We start from the raw sequence: 12,789 nt of genomic DNA, 5'->3' as shown, positions 1-12,789 counted from the left end.
ACATTTCATATACTTACGGTGCTACTTGGTTCGATATTGATTGCGGTAGTTGTAATTCTCCTATTGACAAAATTATTAATTAAATGATCATCTAGTTTATTTAATCATGATTAACTCGACTATGTTTAGATGATTTAGACGGATTTTAACGGTTTAAACGGGTTTAAACGGTTCAACCGTTTAATTCACCGTTTAGGGCCTAAACAACACGGGTGACTTCTGTTTATCGTTTAAACACTGTTTAAACGGACTAAACGGCCGTTTAGGCGAAAAGAGCGTGTAGTCGAAAAATAAATCGCATTACATAAATAGATTGTAAATCGCGATACGAATCTAATGAGCCTAATTAGGAAGTGATTAGACACTAAATTGCTACAATAATGCTACAGTAAACATGCTCTGATGATGGATTAATTAGGTTTATTAGGTTCGTCTCGTAGTTTACAGATCAGATCTGTAATTAATTTTGAATTAGTTTTGTGATTAATCTACATTTAATATTTCAAATGTTAAAAATTCTTTTTCAAAAATACAAAATACAAAGTGATCTAAACAAGCCCCAAATGCCCAATCCACCGCCTCTCTCCTTCACCCATCCATCGCCGCGCGCGTCAACCTCGGCTCATCAATGCGCTGTACGCAGACCGCAGCGAGGCGGACTTGCCGCGCGGCCTGGGCCACGAGCGCCGGAGCCACCGGTTTAGAGTTCAGACGGGAGGGCCAACCGGCCGGACGGGACGATCGCAGCGGCGGTGGCGAGCGACGGATCCTGACGGGATCCATGCCTGCGGCGGTTTAATGCGCGGATCGCCCTGCGACCAGCGTGTGGGTACCGGCATTGCCGCGTCGGTGTCGGTCTCACGCGTGGGACGGGGGTGTCTATTCCTCGCACATGCGAGCTCGCGCGGAGCTGTCGCAGAAGCCATCCTCCGCCCCGTCCTCTTCTCTCCCGTTATCCCCTGCCTCCCCTGGCTCCGGCGCCGCCTCCACCGCCGCCAACCCTTACCGAGCACGCCGCGGCGCCGCCCGTCCACCGCCTCGCCCCTGCCGCCGGCCACCGCCCACCGATTGTCCGGCCCCGGCCGGCCGGCGGCGCTCCCGCGCCGCCTCGCCCTCCGCCGCCGGGCCGCCGCCGCCCCCGGCCCCCTCCTCTTCTATAGCCGGAGGCCATGGAGCCGCCCCGGCAACCCGAAACCTAAAGGCCGCCGGCGACCTCGCCGGCGGACGCTCCCCCACATACCACCCCCGGACCCCGGCCACCCCCTCCCCCCTAGCTCGTAACCCCTCACCGACCGCCGTGGCTCGAGGAAGAAAATGTACAGTGCTTCTGCGATGTGTCGTCGGAAAATCGCATATACGATGAATAGATTTCCCGGTGGGACGGGCGGTTTGTGGCTGCCGATGGCTCTGGAGGAGTTTTCTTTTCTTTTTTTTCCTTTTTGTTGTCATGATTGATTCATGATTAGGTTGCTTCAATGGTACTGTGTTGCCGTGTTGGTATTCAATTCGTGGATCACAGCGTAGAATGCAGTGGCTGCAGTCTTGCAGCCATCGAGTTTTCTTGGTTTGGTAAGGGAGTCCTAATCCTAACCAGGGTTAAATAAACCGACCGGTCCGGTCAAACCGACGCGGTCCAGTAGCGGTTTACCGGACCGGTTTGACCGGAAACCGGTGGAAACCGGTCAAATTCAAAATTAAATTCAAAATCACATGTTCAATTGGTTCCGACCGGCCGGTCGGTTTGACCGGTTTAGCAGCCGGTTTCACCGGTTTACCGATCGGTTTGACTGGTAACCTGTCAAATTCAAAAAATTTTCTTTTTTTTGTTTAAATTCTAATGCCCGCAAAGTATACTAAATAAATGTTTGTATAATATATTTTAGCCTAAATGAACCATCCAACCCTCTTTTGTACTACTTTTACATTGTATTTGTATACTTTTATATGCACGTTTTTTTTGTTTAACTTCAAATCCCCGCAAACTATACTAAATGAACGAATTTTTGAGAAAATTTGACATCATTAGATTCGTCGCACCTTGAAATATTTTTAAGATTTTTTGGGAATTTTTCATTTTTTAAATTAAAATTTGAATTTTGAATTTGGGCCGGTTTGGTACCGACCCAAATCGGAACCGGGCCGGACTGGTTTGACCGGTTTGGTGAACCCTGATCCTAACCTGCTTGGATGGATTTTCTTTCACTGTTCTAGAAGATCAGTTGTTGCGAAATCAAATGCCATTGTTTCTTTCTCTCGCCATTAAATAGTACTACCAATTTTACGTGACAAATTTCGTTAAAAAATTGTGTCAAATACGTTACAAAAAATTCATTCCACGGCACTGCAACATCAATAGAAATTCAACATTTCATATGTGCTTTCTTAAATAGCTGAGCGCTAATTTTTCCATGGGGGGGTGAATGTGTAGTCAATTGTGGATTTTGGGAAATGTATTAGTTCGATTAAGATATCCTTTTAGCTATTAAAGAAAAGAAGACCAACAATGATCGGGCTACATTTGAGAAATGTTTTCTTTTAATAGTCATCATATCTGTACTTTTGTAGGTGAATCCACTATTATTTTTTTAGAAAATCCACTATTATATCTATGTGAAGCGTGAATACATTAGTGGAAAATAAAAATAGCTTCTACTATATGAGATTGTTGTGTCGTTCGTATAAATGGATGTGCTTGCGTGCATTAACAAAAAAAAGTTATGCGTGTGCATGTAAGATGGTGGTATAAGATATAAATTAACACAAAGATTGTTTTAGATGCCGAGTTCTGTTGCCAGACAAATAAAAATAAACGAAACACCGTACCAAATGTGTGAGAAACTGATAACGGTGTTTGCAACGACGCATTCTGTGTACTTTCTCCAACTTGCCGAGGGCAGCTCTCCACTCCGCGAAACCGAGTCACGGCGCCGCAATAGAATAAGAACAGTGATGGTGTGGCACAGTCGCGGCCTTTAACATTACCGAATTAAACATCTCCGGTGGGGCCTCGTGAGATAAGAAAAACCCCATCCACAAGCTGAGAGCAACTTGGCGTTGCCGAATGGTGGTGTGTGCAGCGGCGGAACCAGAAAATTTTTGAAGGGGGGCCAAGAGGCTAAGCCAACATATGGCCATGGCGGCGGCCGGTGGCGTTACTGCGACGTATGTACGTCTTCAGTTCGGCTGAGGCGTCCGTTAGTTTGTTATACCATTGCAAAAACGATTCAGAGTCTATGTGCCATGTCTGCGGCTAGGGGCGAAGCTACCTCTAAAATTATCATGGTGCAACCGTTAAAGACCATAAAAAAAATTAACAATACATGGTAAATGCAAGTCTAGCTAGTGCTAAATTTTTCATTACCCTGGTGCATCGGTACCAGGCAAACTGTACGTAGCGTTAACCCTGGCTGCGCCGCTGCGGCTCCTCCTAAAATAGCTCTGGTACAGTTTTTTGATGAAGTAGAAACTGAAGTTGTGTTAAAAAATTGTTTCCTAAAACGGCTTCAGTCGCCTAGGATCATGGTAGCCGCGAGAAGCCACAATTTTTTGCTCGCAGGCAAAGCCGTTTTATGGCTTTATTCACGGCTCCCATGATAAAATCATTTTGAAAATGATATTTTGATAGAGATTTCATCAAAAGTCGGTGAGGAAGCTATGCAAAACAGACTACTTTTTGCTTGTAGTTATTGCCTCTTAGACTATGTACTTGATTTTAATTGAAAATACAACGTGAGCTACTAGATATTAAATTTGTTGTAGAATCACTTATCTAATTATTTATTATATACTGCAAAAAAGAGGGAGGTTCAAATTTTTTTTTCAGCCTTAGGGGGGGCCGTGGCCCCTGCTAGCCCCCCCTGGTTCCGCCGTTGTGTGCTCGTGACCTTTTCCGAGAGAAACGGGGCCTTTTTAATTTTCCCGTTGACAAGGCGCTTTATTTATCTAACTGATCGCTTAGCTTTTTCAGCAAACAAATGCAAGTTCACAACCGTTTGATACATAGGGAAAACACGAATGAACAATCCGAAATATATACATGAAGAAGAGAAATAGGCATGGATCATTGATAAATAGTACTCCCTCCATTCCAAATTGTAGGTCGTTTTAGCAAATCTAGATATATAAATTTTGCTACGCATCTAGATACACGGCTAGAAAATCTAACATTTGTACCGATCAGTAACCCCCGTTTAGTACCGGGCGGCTGACCGGTACCGCTTGGTCGGTACTAAATGGCGCGTCATTTAGTACCGGTCAAAACGCTCGGTACTAAAGTGATCGTTTAGTACCGGTCCGTGTTACTGACCGGTACTAAACGGTTTTGCACCCAAAAATTAAAGGAAAAAAGGGATGAGCAGCTAGGAGGTCCGCGAATTTCACGCGTAATATGCGCAGTCCGTGGGAATCGAACTCACGACCTCCAGCCTCGCGCGAGCCTTACTTACCATCCCACCTATGCATCACTTGTGATTAGATGGGAGATGCATTCCTTTTGAAGTAACCCCTAGAGAACCATTTAGTACCGGGCCAATCCACCGGCCGGTACTAAATGTCGCATTTTAGTACCGGCCGGTACTAAATGGACGCGCCATTTTAGTATCGGCCGGTAACACCGATCGGTACTAAAATGCGACATTTAGTACCGGACGGTGGCTTGGCCCGGTACTAAATTGGCTCTGAGGGCTTTCAAATTTGGACCCGGTATTAAAATGGCATCGGGGCAAGTTTAGTACCGGCCCAAAGTATGACCGGTACAAATAGCCAGGGACGAATGAGCCTTTTTCTGGTAGTGATAAACACTATGTCTATATGCATAGCAAAAATTATACATCTAGATTTGTTAAAACGACCTACAATTTGGAAGGGAGGGAATACTAAGTTATTAGACTTATCAGCCAGTACATTCCAGATACATGGACGAGCATGCTAGCGCCGGCACACATCCATTCAGCAAATTTAGATCAGACAGACGGATTGATGGGAACAAAATGTTGTGGCAGAGTTACTTTATTTCTAGAAAAAGCATGACCAAACACTCCAAACAATCTAGTAAGATTTATATGGACGGCGGACATGGGAGCATATCCATTCACGAAATTGTTGTGGCAGAGGTATTTCCGTCCACACCAAAACCCAGCTACTGTCACTGCATCTACGTTCTCCATTTCCAGAAAAGGAACGAAAAATTCCAGATTTTCGTGTAGCACATGCCCGGAAGCTCCTGCGACCCTGAGTTCGGCCCCGGATCTTTCTTTTTTAATCGGGAAAACGGCGAGGCGCCGAGTCAGCAGATCAAATCAAATCAAAATCAGCGCGTCCATGCGAGCTCCCGGCATGGCTACACGGCTCGAGGTGGGGGAGACGGGCCGGGCGCCCGTGGCCACAAGTCTCCCCGGCGAGTCCTCCACCACAAGCTCGGCAGCTCACTGATTGCTCGGGCGTTGCGTGCTCGCGTGGCCGGCTTATATGCGCCACTCGCCCGCCCGCCCGCTGGATCTCCCCTCCTCCTCCTCCTCCTTCCTCCACCACCACCGCCCGGGCTGGTTGCAGCAAGCGAGCCTTATCTTCTTCTTCGTCCGTCCAGACCGTCCTGGCACTGGCTAGTAGGTGTCGCGAGACAGGGAGGGTAGCAGCGAGCTGAGACAGAGGTTTACGGAGGGCGGCGCGGCGGCCATGAAGATCCAGTGCGGCGCGTGCGAGGCCGCGGCGGCCACGGTGGTGTGCTGCGCCGACGAGGCGGCGCTGTGCGCGCGCTGCGACGTCGAGATCCACGCCGCCAACAAGCTCGCCAGCAAGCACCAGCGCCTCCCGCTCGAGGCGCTCTCCGCCAGGCTCCCCCGCTGCGACGTCTGCCAGGTACGCCGTCGGCTCGTCGCCGATCCTTCGACCGTGCTAGCTAGGTTAGGCTAGGCTACGCGCGCGCGCGCGCGCGTCCACCCGCCGCCTGACACGCCACGCCTACGCGCTGCTCGCAGGAGAAGGCGGCCTTCATCTTCTGCGTGGAGGACCGGGCGCTCTTCTGCCGGGACTGCGACGAGCCCATCCACGTCCCCGGCACGCTCTCCGGCAACCACCAGCGCTACCTCGCCACCGGCATCCGCGTCGGCCTCGCCTCCGCCTCCGCGTGCGGCGACGCCAGCGACGCCCACGACTCGGACCACCACCACGCCCCGCCCAAGGCCACCGTCGAGCCCGCCGTCTCCGCCGCGGCGCAGCAGGTGCCCTCGCCGCCGCCGTTCCTGCCTCAGGGCTGGGCCGTCGACGACCTCCTCCAGTTCTCCGACTACGAGTCCGGCGACAAGGCAAGACGCTAGACCAAGCTCGATCCGGTCCATGTCCAACAACTCATCGCGCTCCTCCGGGCCTCCCATCTCATGGTCTTGTGTATTTTGCAGCTGCAGAAGGAGTCGCCGCTCGGGTTCAAGGAGCTCGAGTGGTTCGCCGACATCGACCTCTTCCACGACCAGGCGCCGCCCAAGGCCGGCAGGGCGCTGGCGGAGGTCCCGGAGCTTTTCGGATCCCAGGCGGCAAGCGACGCGGCGTACTACAGGCCGAGCAAAGCCGGCGCCGGCCTTCGCCAGAGCAAGAAGGCCCGGATCGAGGTCACCGACGAGGACGACTACCTCATCGTCCCTGACCTTGGCTGAAAAGAAGAGCGCGAGAGTTTTGGTTCTTCGCCTGTTGTGGTGTTGTATACCAGAAGAATTCTACTGTGTACAAGCTAATGTCATGTGTTGTGCATCTTGACTGTAGTATGGCTCAACTGTGAACATTATAATTCTGGCCACTTTGTTGCTATGCTAGCAACAGAGCCTGTGTGATATTTTGATGATTTCAATATTGCTTTTGTTGTCTCAAAACAGTTAAAACTAGGGGTGCAAGTTATAACCATTAGGTGCCCCTTCAACTCTCTCTAGTTCAAAATTTTGTACTAATTCTCCAAAACTATATCTCAATTTGAAAAACTAGTACAAAATTTTGAACTAGAGAGGGTTGGAGGTGCACCTAAGGGTCACCCATTTGCACCCCTAGTTGAAACACTTTCACTAGTGGAGAAGAGACCACAAGTACTTTGAAATATAAACATCTGTGAATTCTGAACATATTCTATTCTCTTCAAATCCATCATTGTAAAACTACGTGACATTGAAAAGGCATACACTTTGGATGTTCTGCGACGACTTTTACATGGCCCAAAAAAAAAAACTTGATTAATGATAAAGCTTTGGAGTCGAGATGAGCTGAAGATACAAATCCTTGCAAAAACATCATAACCGTGCACTTCCTGTAAACCAATGGTACCATGCTTCAGAATTAGATGGTGCTACTACTAACGTCTTGATTGCAGCCACCAAAGCATCTTCCGTGGCTATATCCAAGCTGATCATCAGAGCATCAGAAATAATCAGGTAATGCCTTCACCATTAAATGGCGATTTAGATCTATCTACAACAGCTAACCCCATGATTACCAGCACAGTTCCAGTTTCTTTAGTAAAGCTCCAAAAAACGCAGGCGAAACAGTTAAAACTTAGGCATCACAGACAGTATGGCAGCGTCTGCTAGACAACTGATTGAATGTGATTTTTATTGTCCTCCTTCAAACACTGCATGGTAGCTTGAAGCTTAAACAAAACATAGCCTGCAACAAGTGTCAATTGTCAAATATTAAATTAATTGTCACAACAAAGCCATGTCACTGGGCCAGCCGATTGAAACAAAAATGATCTCAACTTGCAATAGCTCAATGTTGGTCATGGCTAATACAACTAAATCTAAGTGATTTTCTTACTGTTCCTGAAGAAAAAACATATTTTCATTAGGCTCCCAACAAAAAGATAAAGCATTCCCACTGCTTGCCAACTTGCCTTTTATAAAGTTGGCCTTAACTTTCAGGCAAATAGTTTATTTTGTATCAGTCATTGATGCAAAGTTACCTATTACAAGTGTCGCAGTAATGATTCAAGTTTCAATCCCAAAGAAGGCTTATTTTCTCAAATCAATATTTCATAACCTTCGCCATGGAAAATAACTGCCGGTATTTGTGAAAATCATTCACTATGAGGAATTATAGCACTCCTTTTCAAATATGACGTTTAGGACAAGCTAATTAGTTTTTTTTAATTATTTAACTTGTCCTAAACGTCATATATTTAAAAACAAAGGGCGTATTGATTTTGCGGCTTATATTTAGCCAAAGTCTAAAATTTTGGGTCAAGGTCATATGTTAAATTCAACAATACAGAAAAGTGTGTATCTAGTCTAGGATACAAGTAGCCAGAATAGTGCATAGGCACAACATATACCTTGTTTGGTGCAACATCACGAACCCTATGGAATATCGGTTCTGCTATCTTAGCATTCAATCTATTCTGTGCTTCCTGAATAGGGAAAAGAGCTTATGTTAAAACAAAAGTGCAAAAACCACACAGCTGACAGTAAGTACAGGTGGTGCAAAATGGCAGAGTAATCAAGAAACAATTTATCACATCTGAGAAATAATCAAATAGGGGCTAACTTACAGATAGTATTGATTCCTCAGATTCAGTTGATCGGATGAAACAATAACAATGTATCCAAGGTAGTGATCCTGTCCAGTGTTTCTTTTGGATAAGACCATCAAAACAATCTGCAGAAAGTTCCATATACAATGAACAACCAAACTCAAAGCAACTGAAGCTAGCTAATAATGAAGACAAAATGCACAGAATATTCTTCCAAATGGTGACTAAATATTTTTTTTGCTCAAATACAAACGGTGATTACACATTTGCTACCTGTAGGAAGAATTCTAAGATATTTAATGTAGAAACTAAAATCCTGCCATCACAGCACCTAACAAGCTTCTAGTTGCCAATGGGCAAAATACATGATGTATATTGATTTAAGCCAGAAATACAGCATGAAGTTCTCTGCGAAGAAGAGTTTGCCTCAAGTGATATAACTCAATGTAGACCAGTCATTTAATGCAAATTTACAATGTCACAACTCTAAATTTTGGATTCAAAAGCAGGGAATGGCATTTGAAGGCAGGAAATTCAATTCAATGAGGTTGCAATGGAAAAGCTTAATGATGAAGATAAAACATTACCGAGGAACTGCAGAGCAGAAGCTGGTAAATTCATTAGTACATGATCAAAGTGTTCCCACGGCTTTGTGGGTGGTGGTCCTGATCCTCTTACCCTCTTGTTATTTCTTTTTTTTGTTTGACTAGCATCTCCATCTTGACAATCAAGTTCACCTATAGAAAGACATCAAGTAGAAAGTGGTTGAATTAAAGTTGAAAATAACTCTTTCTGGTACACGCAAAAACATTGAACATGAACATATAATAGACCTCTTTACAAGTTTACACTGAACTTATTAGAGACATTGCAGAATACATACAGATATACAGTATAGTTACCTTCTTTTGAAGTTTGTTGTCGCTTTTTGGCAGTAGTGCTTGCCACAGAGGAGTCATTTGCACTATTTTGACCATCCTCTCGAACATCTAGAAAAAAGTAGAGGAAACAGCAGAGTTGGTGTTGTGGTCTTGTGGATGAGCATAAGAAATCACTAGACAGAGGAGAATACAAATTTTTTTAAAAAGGTACCATTATGATTTCCATTTGAAGATGAATATTCATTAGCAGGGATCCCTCCTTTGGGATAGGATTCATCATCAGCAACTTGAGAGTCTGATCTAGTTTCTGAACCAGGAAAACTCATCAAACTTTGCATGAACACTCTAGCATCCATATTATAGGTGAATATATAGTCCTCCACCTTGTTAATCTTTGCATTTGTTCTTAGATAATGAACGCTGTCTGGATTCAAGTCATTTGCGTACACAACACATCCTTTCTGAGCAGCTGGGATTGAAAATGGACCTATACCAGCAAACATGTCACATATAACGTCTCCTTTCTTGAAAAGGGAAACCAATCTGATGTGCTCATGTTCAAGTCTTGAATTCCAGTAGACCAAACCATAATCAAGCCTGAATGTTGCGCCATATTGTTTAACTTCAGTAACCATATCATTTTTCCCTGCTAAGATCTCAAACTTTGGGACTCGAAATTCATTTGTAATTGTCCCAACTTTATTCACCACCGTCTGTATCCTTGGATAGTTCTTCTGCATATAGACATGATCGTAAATGTTTAGTATACGGACTGTTTTATGATGTTTTCACATATTCTGATCATTTAACCAATAAAACAGTGAAGATGTGCAGCAACAATTTCATATATGTTAATGAGATTGCCCAATGTTTTCACTGCTAACTGCTCACAGTATCATTTCGTTTAATCCTACTTTCATGTAAATTGCATGGTCCCAGCCAAACAACAGTAAGGAGAAAGATTAATTGACTATGTTTCCAAATCTGTATGAGACAATTTACTGAGCTTGCAAATTTAAGCATGAACCTTACTAAGGTCCATTTTCATGCCATGGTTATGCATGCACGTGCTGAGAGACAAAGTCAAAAGAATGTACAAATAGAACAAGTTACTCAGAAAGAGAAAGGCATGCTTACATCAAAGATAACCTTTGCTATGACTTCTTTATATGCTAGCAAGTCATCAGATATGTTCAGATGAGCAACATGACCTGCACTTATCATACAAAAAAATTTAGTAACAAGATCACACCAAAAAGTGGAAGAACACATCATAAAGTTTAGTATACTTAACAATTGTCTCAAACGAAGAGGGTACCTCCATTCCAGCAGGCAGGATTTGCTTCAGAATGTGATCTGTTGGAAATAGAAAGCATTGGTCAAACCCATGATATTAAGAAACTAAAAAAAAAGGTTAAATTGGCTTGTCAACTTAAAAGTTTGCAAATATAACGGGAAAGGTTACATCAGTGGTCAAGAGCAGTCAGTAATGAGAGAAATGTGATGTTCTGTTTCAGTCAAGAAGAAGTAGACTTTTAATTTTATGCAAATCTAACAAAAGACCAAAATATGGAAAGTGATGTGGTACCATAAAACAGTAGAATACAAAATTAGAACAGAAATCAGATCATAAAGAAAAGATGGCAAACTGACCTGCACTCCAGTACGAATATCCAAGAGTCAATGTATAAGGTACAACATCAACATTGCATAGTTGCTTCAATGAATCATGCATCTGCTGTGGCATGTCAGACAAATCTACAAGGCAAATACAATGGACGTTAACATAAGCATTCCACTGATTGATGCAAGGGCAAGTACCAACGTTAAAATGGATAAGTTATTATCCTTTGACATGGAGACATTAATCAGTACAGCAGATTATGTTACTTAAGATTTTCAGAGTTACTGGACAAGTTTCAAATAGCCTTAAAACCTTAATGAAAGTAGCGGCATGTCACTATGTCAGGCTATTCCGAGATAATTAGTAACTTGGTGATAACAATAATTGCTTACTTCTTAAGTAAAATTTAAGCCACATTCAAGCACAAGCCTAATTTCCCAAAATCACGATCGACAGGCTCCACCTCAAGAACCAACGTACCGGGCTTCTGAATCCTCTCTGACAGCACGACGAGCCGGTTCTTGTCGCTCTCGGGGTCCTCAACTACAGGCTTAACCCGTGGCTTGTCCAGTAGATAACTAAAATCACAGATGAGAAGAGAAAATCAATGAGCCCCAACTTAGTTGTTAAACGCAACGGATACTATAGCTAATACATCTGTTTGAGTCTCCTGTTCAAAGGTTAATTGGATTGGACCCTGGACCAAGGGAGAAGGGTTACCCGGAGCGGAGGAGGCGGGTGACGGCGGAAGCGAGCTCGCGGGGGATGCGTAGAGCCCACAGCTCCAGCCGCTGCTCGAACTTGCTCTCGTCCAGCTTCTCCATTGCCTCTCGTTCTCCCTCTCTCCCTCCCTCCCTCTGTCCTTGCAGAAGTTCTAGGGTTTTGGCCGCCGGGGATCTCGGGAGGCGGCGAGCGTGGTGGACTGGTGGTGGTGGACGACGTGGTTGCCGGAGCGGGAGTCAGTGCGATTAATGGGCCGACATGGGCTCCTTTGCGGCCTTGCCAGGCCCGCCCAGATAAATTCTGTGTATCGATTATCCAATGTCCGTCCACATGTTCTTCTTCCTAGTTTTTCAAAAAATATTCTGAAGTGATTTTTGCATAAGGTTATTATTGCTCCTTCAACCTCAAGCTCGCGATGGTGGTTGGCGTCAGGGTTAGGGGAGGAAGATTGCCGGGGGTGGGAGGGCGGGGGGGTGGAGGAGCAGTTGCCAGCAAGATCGTTGGCGGGTGGGGTGGTAGAGGGCGGCGACAGACCTTAAGATTCAGGGTTCCGGGGCTCCAATAGACACTGAATCTAGAGGGGGTCGGGGCGGCAGGTTGGCCGGCGGAGGGCGTAAGGGCGGCGCAGGATTGGACATCCAGTGGGCGGTGGCTGGTGGCGGAGGGTGAGGAGAAGGTCGGAATGGCGGCGGTTGCCGGCGGCAAGGGTGAGGAAAAGGTTAGGGTGGTAGCGACGGGTTTGTGGGCGTGCAGCGCGGCTGCGAGAGCCAACGGCCGGGATGGAATATGGGAGGTGGAAGAAGGCTTCCTCTAATCTCACATAATGCGAGAAATAGACGCCCCCAATTTCTTCATATTACAAATTCTCAAGCTACGTTTTGAAGGAGGAGAATGCAACTGGACTGAAATTTGGGAGAAATATGGTTGATGCTTTTATTATTATTAATAGATAAAGCCTTTCTGTCACATGCAGTTATCTATTAATAACAATATTTACTTTTTATTATCTACTAATCAATATTATCCTGAACGCTAAACGGTAAACAGTCGGTCACCTG

General features: G+C 45.2%; 2 protein-coding genes across 3 annotated transcripts; one reads left to right on the top strand and one right to left on the bottom strand.

Moving 5' to 3' along the window:
• The first annotated feature begins 5,378 nt into the window (after nt 1–5,378).
• Nucleotides 5,379–6,842, top strand: LOC120656363 (B-box zinc finger protein 24-like). The gene is made up of 3 exons (XM_039934432.1): nt 5,379–5,856; nt 5,976–6,302; nt 6,396–6,842. The coding sequence occupies exons 1-3, from the start codon at nt 5,674–5,676 to the stop codon at nt 6,645–6,647; spliced, it is 762 nt and encodes a 253-aa protein (XP_039790366.1). The 5' UTR covers nt 5,379–5,673; the 3' UTR covers nt 6,648–6,842.
• Nucleotides 6,843–7,059: 217 nt separating this feature from the next.
• LOC120656362 (tRNA (guanine(37)-N1)-methyltransferase-like) lies at nt 7,060–11,955 on the bottom strand. Of its 2 annotated transcripts, XR_005667879.1 has the most exons (12): nt 11,729–11,955; nt 11,489–11,586; nt 11,038–11,142; nt 10,678–10,740; nt 10,522–10,595; nt 9,596–10,118; nt 9,406–9,492; nt 9,091–9,240; nt 8,522–8,628; nt 8,306–8,380; nt 7,472–7,641; nt 7,060–7,380 (listed from the first exon to the last, which is right to left on the bottom strand). XR_005667879.1 is itself a non-coding variant. In XM_039934431.1 (11 exons), exons 1-11 carry the CDS (start codon nt 11,830–11,832, stop codon nt 7,600–7,602), a joined length of 1,428 nt encoding a protein of 475 aa, XP_039790365.1. In that variant the 5' UTR covers nt 11,833–11,955; the 3' UTR covers nt 7,060–7,599. The 2 variants fall into 2 exon arrangements, 1 of the variants encoding a protein (XP_039790365.1); XM_039934431.1 differs by having other exon boundaries at nt 7,060–7,641.
• Nucleotides 11,956–12,789: the final 834 nt, after the last annotated feature.

This window comes from Panicum virgatum, chromosome 1N, assembly GCF_016808335.1.
Source record: "Panicum virgatum strain AP13 chromosome 1N, P.virgatum_v5, whole genome shotgun sequence".
NCBI lineage: Eukaryota > Viridiplantae > Streptophyta > Magnoliopsida > Poales > Poaceae > Panicum > Panicum virgatum.
The sequence above is the reverse complement of the archived record's forward strand: the minus strand, read 5'-3'. Positions and strand labels throughout refer to the sequence as shown.

Bases quoted from the DNA above. Each gene is read 5' to 3' on its own strand.
- LOC120656363 (XM_039934432.1), top strand. From the start codon at position 5,674: ATGAAGATCCAGTGCGGCGCGTGCGAGGCCGCGGCGGCCACGGTGGTG. The intron at 5,857-5,975 runs GTACGCCGTCGG...CGCTGCTCGCAG, and splicing joins CCCGCTGCGACGTCTGCCAG to GAGAAGGCGGCCTTCATCTT. The intron at 6,303-6,395 runs GCAAGACGCTAG...TGTATTTTGCAG, and splicing joins ACTACGAGTCCGGCGACAAG to CTGCAGAAGGAGTCGCCGCT.
- LOC120656362 (XM_039934431.1), bottom strand. From the start codon at position 11,832: ATGGAGAAGCTGGACGAGAGCAAGTTCGAGCAGCGGCTGGAGCTGTGG. The intron at 10,596-10,677 runs TTAAGTATACTA...TGATAAGTGCAG, and splicing joins CTCTTCGTTTGAGACAATTG to GTCATGTTGCTCATCTGAAC. The intron at 7,642-8,305 runs GTATATGTTGTG...CACTTGTTGCAG, and splicing joins GTGATGTTGCACCAAACAAG to GCTATGTTTTGTTTAAGCTT.